The following is an 8,123-nucleotide window of genomic DNA, read 5'->3' as shown; positions in this document are numbered from 1 at the left end:
TTATGACCCGTGATTCAAGTCCTACTACTAGTGTGTTCCCTTATAGAGTATAACACAAAGAGAAGCGGGGGTCCAGGGGGCGGCAGCCCCCTGGTTTGTTGTGTATATCCCTCAACACCACAAATGTTCAAAATCTTCTCCAAATCCTTCTCTCGCTGCTGTGCTAAAGTACCTCCAACCTGTTGGTTGATATCTGGGCTGCTAGCTCTGTGGGCTGCTTGACCTCTGAATAGGACTTCGCGCGACGCCCAAGAATTTGACGGCTGACAACGGCGTGGTCCCTTTAAGGTCCAAGAATTTGAAAGCTCAGCAAGCAGATAAGCCAGAAGTTTGAGGCCATCCATTGCACACTGATCTTGGTAGTCTTCCTTGATCGCGTCTTGTGGCACGGTGGCGGTGATATAATTGTAGATGCAGTGAGACGCTGCCTCAATGAGAGGGGGGCAGCGAGACTTGGATGCCTTTTGGCAGCGTCGTGTGATCTAGGTCATCCAACTTCTTAGTATTGTAGTCTGCTTGGACAAATAGATCGCGCACATAGACCATAGGGGCTTAGTATTGAGCTGGGTGGAGGTATTGAGCTGAGTGGAGGTCTTGACTGGGTGGAGGTCTTGAGCTGGGTGGAGGTATTGAGCTGGGTGAGCTGGGTGGAGGTATTGAGCTGGGTGGAGGTATTGAGCTGGGTGGGAGGTGTTGAGCTGGGCGGAGGTATTGAACTGGGTGGAGGATTGAGTTACAGTTCCGGACGGGCATTAAGAACCCCCCCCCCATTAAGAACCTGAGGCTTACATTTTGGCGGATTGTCGCCAATCTAGCTAAGAACCTGAGCCTGGGCTAAGGCTAGGTCGGACACCCATCTCGAACCCACGACCCGGTACAGCACACGCTGATGCGCATCTACAGCACACGCTGATGCGCAGCGCGTGCGTAGGCAGGACTACCCTGTCCTGGCCTATCGGCCTATCTATCCTACACAGCCTCCAGCAAGACCCACGCGTTGGGCACCTCGTTGTGCCCGTAGTCGTCGAGAGAGAGCACGTGCAACGGTCGTATGACCCCCCCCCCCCCCCCCTAAGAACCTGAGGCTCGCGTGCCGGCCTGCCTTCGACATAGCTAAGAACCTGAGCCTGGGCTACGAGCGCCGCAGTTCTTAATGCCCGTCCGGAACTGTACTCGAGTATCGTTCTAGCACCCGATGTGGCAGTCGAGCAACTCCCTCTCGAAGGCGTTGCCAGCGGTGCCGCAGCGGGCCGATTTGCCCCCTTCGCGCGCCTCGCGATCGCAATACGAGTGGCACACATCGCACACGGCATTTTTCCACTGGTCCAAAACAGAGTCGACGGAACACACCAAATCCATCACGGACTTGACTAGGCCTTCGCCACGTTTGTCGCAGGTAGGAAGCTGGCGAACCTCATGCTGCAACTTGCGAATGACGTCCTTCATTTTGTTCTTCCCGTCTGTCACGCAAGGCCCAAGGTTCCACAAATCACACGTCTTGTGAGGCTCGATGAGAGCTGCAAGCGCGACATAGACACCCGCTTCGATCGCCTCATCCACAATCGAATCGACGAACAGCTGGCAGACAAATCGCCCCTCGTTCACGTTGACAAAGTTGGACGTAGCTGCCGAGACGTAGCCGGAGTAGTGGACGCAGGGATGCCCCTCCCACGCGGTCTCGCCGTCCATGCAGTGGCGGTGCTCCTCCACCTTGAAGACGGAGATGCCCCACGCTTGGTCGGCCTGTTGGTCAGAGCTGCACGTCGACGTCGGCTCGAGCAACGCGATGTTCTTGTGATCCCACGCGCTCGAGACCAGCGCGTCCGCCTCTGCTGCGTCGCCCTCGATGGTCTTCGCGAGGTGGTGCGGGAAGTCGGTGAACTTGACCGCCGCCTGCGGGTAGTAGTTGAACTCGATGTCGGCCATGAAGTGCGCCGCCGTATCGCCCTCCGTCTCGCTCGCCTCGACGTCGCGCTCCTTCATCACGACATTGAGATTCGAACAGAAGCCAGAAGTGGCAATCAGCCAGGCGGGGTCGTCGACCACGTCGGGCACGGGAGGGTTGGGCTTGGGCGCAAATGTGGTGCTGCGAGCGGTCGGGTTGATGTCGTGGACGGTTTCCGCCTGCGCACGCCGGTCTGCGCGTGTGAGGCTCAGCCTGCCTGAGTGAGTGATTGTGGTGGGGCGGAGCACCGGCAGGGCAGACGCCGGCAGCGCGACCAGAAGCGGGGCCAACTTCAGCAGCATGGAAAGGGGGATAAGTCCGCCGGCCACGATTGGTGGAGCCGCCGATTTTGATTTAAAAAAGTTGCATGAATGCACCCAGCAGTCAGCACATCCCGTACAACTTAGCCTCTGTGGACCTTGCTGGGCAAGGTCCACTTCGGCTAAATTCACGCCCCAAACGCTACTATTTGCTCAGGCCAAGTCCAGACACACTAGAGGACTGCCTGAGCACACAGGGGCATGTACTACTTACTATATACACACCTACTATGCTGTTTTCACACCGATCATAATTACGCGATCGCGCACAGGTGCGTACGGGGTAGCCGCCACTTTCCTGCCTCACAAGGGCGGGGCTGTCCCGGAAAGTGAGAAACGCCGGGCAGCGTGGTGCACGACTTCAACCTCCCATACGTGTTTTGTTCCGCTTATTTATTCCTCGGGCTGTTCCATCCTTCCTCCCATCTCCTTCCCACCTAGGCGAGGCGGGGGCGCGCGCGGGTGCGGGGTGCGGTGCGGTGCGGGTGTGTGCGTGTCATGTGGCTACAGCGAGTGACCATCCGTCTGTATTGTTATTAACAACGAAGGCGCTCTCAAAAAGAAAGAAGTGTAGCTCAAAAAAAAAGAAAGGAGAAATCTGTTGTGTCCTCGGAGGATACGCGCCAGCCAGCGGAGTGAAACCACAGCAACTCTGGCGGGATGGACCTCGACAGGGCACTCGGCACCCTGGGAATCTCGTCCGCCGGCGCGCCTGTCGCGCCGGTCAAGGCGAACACGGACAAGCCTCCCGTCAAGGTGCTCACCAAGAAGCAAAAGGAGGCGCTCGCGGCAAAGGAGGCGGAGGAGAAGCGGCGGAAGAAGGCAGCCGCGCTGGCGGCGGGCGACAAGCCGAAGAAGAAGAAGGAGAAGCCCAAGCCGGCGGACGAGCCGGCGGACGCGGAGGCCTCCGCGTCCGCCGCCGCCGCCGGCGAGCAGGCTGCGGCTGCAGCGGCTGCTGCGAGCAAGGAGGAGGCTGCGGCGGCGGCCTCCAAGGAGGAAGCGCGGGCGGCGGCGGCGGCGGCGAGCAAGAAGGCCGCCGCCGCCGCCGCCGCGCGCGAGGCCGAGGCCAGCCGCGTCGCGATGCGCCAGCTGCTCTCCCGCCTGGTGTCGGGCTCGCACGAGGCTACGGCGCAGGCGGTGCGGGCGGCGGCGGCGGCGGGCAAGGGGGGCGCGGCGAGCGAGGAGAGCGGGTTCGAGCTGCCCGAGGCGCCCTCCGTCGAGGCGCTCGAGCGCTTCCTCGCCGAGGCGGCTAGCGCAGCCTCCGCCTCGGCGGCGACGGCGGCTGCCATCTACGTGAGCGCCTGCGCTTCGGGGCTCGGTCCGGTGCCGCTCCACGCGACACGAGCGGTGCCGCGGCTGATGAATGCGGCGCACGAGTCGGCCGAGGACCGCTCCGCGCCGCACGCCCGCGAGGCGGCCGTCCTCTGCCTTAACGGCGCGGCCGAGAGCGGCGGAGAGGCGCGAGAAGAGACGAGGCGAGGCGTCGCGCACTCCTCACCCCCGCTGCCCCTCCCTCCGCTCGCAGGCATGTCGGAGCGGCTCGGCTTCGCGTTCGAGCCGCTCGCGCTGCCGCAGCTGCCTCAGATCGTCGCCCTGGTCGGCGACCGCGACCGCAAGGTCGGCGAGGCCGCCGTGCGCACGCTCGAGACGGTCGTGTCGTGCCTCGACCCGCTCGCGGTGCCTGCGGCCATGCCGGCAGAGCCGCGAGCCTCGGGCGGCGTGGGAGCGGGAGGAGTCTTGTCCTGCAGCTCGCCCGGCGGCTTGTCGATAGGCGCTCTACCACGGGATGCGGACGGTCTCGTGGCACGTCAAGGAGGTTTGCTTGCGCACGGTGCTGCAGACCCCAGATGCGGAAACAGATGCTACCGGGTCACAGTACGGGTTCGGGACCTGTTCACATGCGGAGACGCTCACACCCGTCGAGGAGACTCCTCGCACCTCTTCAAGCCGTGTCCCGCTGCACTCGTGGCTCCCGCAGCCCCGCGAGGCGCAGCCTCAAGCCGCGTGCGTGCGCTCTCCAGGTTGGCCGCCTCGCCGCCCGCGCGCCGGGACCGCTCGGCGCCTGCATGCCGGAGTGCGTCCCCGCGGTGATCGAGTGCCTCAACGACTCGAACGCTAAGGTGCAGTCGGCGGCGTCCGAGGCGAGCCCACGAGACGAGACGAGACGAGACGGCGTCCGGTGCGAGTAACGAGCTGCTCCTCAGGTGATCCCGACACTTCCTAGACACTTCCTAGACACTTCCTAGACACCTCCTTGCTCCTCAGGTGATCCCGACCATGCTCTCCTGCGTCGACAACCCGGAGACGCAGTCGCTCAAGGCGATGATCGTGCGCGCGCTGCGAGAGCCGAGCTTCACTCTCGAGGCGGTGGACGAGATCCTGAGCCAGACCTTCGTCAACGCGATGGACGGTGCGACATCACCCGAGACCACCCGAGACGAGCCTCTGACAGCCAGACCTTCCGCCAAAGCGATGGACGCCTCCTCCGCTCGCCTCTCTCTGCTGCCTGTCCTGCTGCCTGCGGAAGGGACGGATGGGTGAAGGGAATGGTGGGTGAAGGGAATCGGTGGGTGGACTAGGCACCTCGCTCGCCTTTCTGATGCCCATCCTGCTGCGCGGACTCCGGTGCGTTCCCTGGCTCCGCCCCTCACGCGCCCCCGCCCCTCGCCCCATGACGTGGCCCTCACCCCCTCCCCGCAGGTCGGAGACGTACGAGCTCGTCAAGAAGGCAGCCACTTGCGCCGGAAACATGTGCGCGCCGCCCCCTTCCCACCCTCGCCCGCCCGCCGCCGCCGCCCCGCCAGCAGAGTGATGACCGATGTTGTCGCCCCAGTCCGAGCCTCTTTGGGGATGCGGATTGACCATTTTGCACGTCAGTCTGACTGCGGCCGCCGCCCCCTTCCGCCGCCCGCAACCCCGCGCGCTGCCCGCCACCAGAACGCCACGCCGCGCGAGACGCCCCCCGTGACGCCGCCCTCCGCCCTCCGTCCCCCGTGACTATATATGTGTATACGCCGCCCTCCGCCCTCCGCCCCGCCGCCCCTCAGGTGCGCCCTCATCGTCAACGGCGCCGAGCTCGCGCCCTTCCTTCCCGAGCTCAACCCGGCGCTCGAAATGGCGCTCGAGCACTCGTCGCCCGCCGTGCGCGCCGAGGCGGCCACGGCGCGCGACAAGCTGCTCGAGGGGGTTGGCGAGCTGCAGGCGTCCGCGCGAAAGGGCCGCGACGTCGTGAGCGAGCTGCTGCGCACGCGGCTCGCCGACGCGCTCGGCGCGGCGACCACGCCGCCCGAGGTTGCTGCTCACATGGGCTCGCTCGGCACGTCGCTGCTCGAGCGGCTCTTCGCGGGCAAGCTGTCGACTTCGCTGCTCGCCGAGGCGCCGCAGCGGCTCGCGGCGGAGCTCGTCCCCCTCGCCGTCGCAGTCGGCGCGACGAGCCTGGCCGAGAAGCTTCCTCCCGTCTGCGAGGCTGCGGTGGAGGCGTTCGTCGAGCAGCTGCCGCTCCGCGCCCAGCAGGTGCTCACCTCCTCCGACGGCAAGGACTACCTCGTCGACGTGCAGAACTGCATCCTCGCCTTTGCCGGCCGCGTCCTCCTCAAGAAGGCCGACATCCGCTTCCAGCGCGGCCACCGGTACGGCCTCATCGGCCAGAACGGCGTCGGCAAGACCACGCTGCTCAACCGGCTCTCGGCGGGCGACATCCGCGGCTTCCCGCCCGGCCTAAACGTGCACTACATCCGACACGAGGTGGTCTGCGAGGACGGCGTCGACGTCGTCGCCTTTTGCATGCAAAAGGCGACCGGCCATCCACTCACCCCGCCCTCCCCTCTCCGCCCCGGCCGTCCTCATCCCTCCCGCCCCTTCTCGCCTCGCCCCCGCCGCAGGCGCCCGCCGGGCTCGCGGACGCCGCTGTGCGCATCGAGGGCGTGCTCGCGGAGGTCGGCTTCACCGACGAGCTCCGCGCGAGCGAGGTCAACAACCTGTCCGGCGGCTGGAAGATGAAGCTCAGCGTCGCCATCTCGATTCTGCACGCGCCCGAGCTGCTGCTGCTCGACGAGCCGACCAACCACCTCGACCGCAAGGCGGTCGAGTGGCTCAAGTCGCACCTTCTCTCCCTCACCGGCGTGACGATGGCCATCGTCTCGCACGACTACGCCTTCATCGACGAGGTGTGCACCGACATCACCCACTACGACAACGGCGGACACGCCGGCAAGCCGTGCCGCTTCGTCTACTACCCGATGACATTCCGCCAGTTCCAGCAGCTCCGGCCCGAGATTGCGGCCGGCCTGCCCGCCAGCGGGAAGGCCACCGGCGCGGCGGACGACGGGACGGGGTACGTCGACCCGAGGACGGGCCTCGAGCTGTGAACAGCGTCTCTTCACACCTCTGGCTGTGAACAGGTACGTCGACCCGAGGACGGGCCGGCTCATCCCGTGGGGAGACGGCGCCGAGCCGTCCGACGAGGGCGGCTCGGAGAGCGGCACCGGCTCCGCCCTCTCCACCCTGTCCAACGTCGAGCAGCTCGTCGCGTCGGGCTCGATCCTGCCGATCCGCTTCCCCGACCCGGGCAAGCCGGAGGGGATCCGCACCTACCGCAAGCCGGTGATGACGATGAAGGACATCCACTTTACGTACGAGGGGAGCGAGCGCGCCATCATCACGTCCGCGAGCGTCACCGTGACGCTCGGCTCGCGCGTCGTCATGCTCGGCGCAAACGGCGCGGGCAAGACGACGCTACTCAAGCTGCTGATCGGCGACCTCGAGCCGACGGAGGGCGTGGGCGAGGTGTGGAAGCACCACAACCTGCGCCTCGCCTACATCGCGCAGCACTCGCTCCACCACCTCGAGGAGTACCTGCAGCAGACGCCGATCGCCTACATCCAGGAGCGCTTCCGGCAGGGCCTCGACGTCGAGCTGTCCAAGCTCAAGACGCTGGCCCTCACCGACGACGAGAAGGCGATCCGCGACCAGACGGGCGCCGTCAAGGACGTCGTCGGCCGGCAGAAGCGCGGCAAGCAGGTCTGGTACGAGGTGGTCAAGCCGGGCCGCAAGGGCGAGGCGACGCAGTGGTACCCCCTCGAGGAGATTGAGACCCAGTTCAAGCCGTGAGCCGCGCCCCTCCGCCCCGCACCCGGCTTGCCGCCGCCCTCCTGCACCCCTCCGACCCGCCGATGCCGCGACACGCCGACGAGCGGCGCCCTGCACCGCGCAGGTACGTGCTCAAGATGGTCAAAAACTACGACCTCAAGGTGCAGGCGCTCGAGTCCGGGCTCGCGGTGCGGCCGATCACCTCGGCCGAGATCCTCGAGCACCTCGACGACTTTGGGCTGGGCTCGGACCTCGCGCACGGCAAGATCAAGCAGCTCTCGGGCGGGCAGCGGCAGCGGCTCGTCATCTGCGCCGCCTTTTGGTCGAAGCCGCACCTCATCGCCCTCGACGAGCCGACCAACTACCTCGACAACGACACGCTCGCCGCGCTCACGCAGGCGCTCAAGGGCTTCAAGGGCGCCGTCGTCACCGTCTCGCACAACGAGGATTTTGTCAAGGAGATCTCCAACGAGCGGTGGGTCGTCGCGGGTGGCAGCGTCACCGTCGAACAGCTTCGCGACGCAAAGGCGCGCTGAGGGGCGCGGGTGTGCCAGTGCGGCCCCCGCTGTGTGAGGCGGAGTCTCTCGTCGTTTGATATATAACGCGGAAATGTGCACCTCCCCAACGCCAGAGCACCGCGCACACGGACACCACTCCAGTTCATAAGCCCCCGCCGCCGGCCGCGCGCGGCGCGCCGGCGCCACGGCCACGCGCCACGGGCACCCGGCCACGCCCTCGCGCCTCGGACGGTTTTCTCGGGGTCTTGCAGT

The 8,123-nt window shown here is 65.7% G+C and overlaps 2 protein-coding genes across 2 annotated transcripts; one reads left to right on the top strand and one right to left on the bottom strand.

Annotated features, from left to right (window-relative positions):
- Positions 1-772: 772 nt before the first annotated feature.
- EMIHUDRAFT_442107 (hypothetical protein) lies at positions 773-2,262 on the bottom strand. Its single transcript, XM_005784161.1, has 2 exons — positions 2,194-2,262; positions 773-2,124 (listed from the first exon to the last, which is right to left on the bottom strand). The coding sequence occupies exons 1-2, from the start codon at positions 2,245-2,247 to the stop codon at positions 1,186-1,188; spliced, it is 993 nt and encodes a 330-aa protein (XP_005784218.1). The 5' UTR covers positions 2,248-2,262; the 3' UTR covers positions 773-1,185.
- A 1,083-nt stretch (positions 2,263-3,345) lies between these two features.
- EMIHUDRAFT_231423 (putative ABC transporter) lies at positions 3,346-7,889 on the top strand (the record flags this gene model as incomplete). The annotated part of the gene is made up of 11 exons (XM_005784160.1): positions 3,346-3,402; positions 3,472-3,942; positions 4,037-4,096; positions 4,287-4,385; positions 4,531-4,675; positions 4,845-4,890; positions 4,966-5,016; positions 5,313-6,033; positions 6,186-6,598; positions 6,666-7,370; positions 7,478-7,889. The coding sequence occupies 11 exons, from the start codon at positions 3,346-3,348 to the stop codon at positions 7,887-7,889; spliced, it is 3,180 nt and encodes a 1,059-aa protein (XP_005784217.1).
- Between the last annotated feature and the right edge of the window lie 234 nt (positions 7,890-8,123).

This window comes from Emiliania huxleyi (assembly GCF_000372725.1).
Source record: "Emiliania huxleyi CCMP1516 chromosome Unknown EMIHUscaffold_172, whole genome shotgun sequence".
In the NCBI taxonomy this organism is placed as follows: Eukaryota; Haptophyta; order Isochrysidales; family Noelaerhabdaceae; genus Emiliania; species Emiliania huxleyi.
This window is presented reverse-complemented; position numbering and strand designations above follow the sequence as displayed.

What these genes read in the sequence shown, in the direction of transcription:
- EMIHUDRAFT_442107 (XM_005784161.1), bottom strand. Translation starts at nt 2,247, where the DNA reads ATGCTGCTGAAGTTGGCCCCGCTTCTGGTCGCGCTGCCGGCGTCTGCC. An exon ending in TGCCGGCGTCTGCCCTGCCG is followed by an intron (nt 2,125 to 2,193) that starts GTGCTCCGCCCC and finishes CGGCGTGCGCAG; the next exon opens with GCGGAAACCGTCCACGACAT.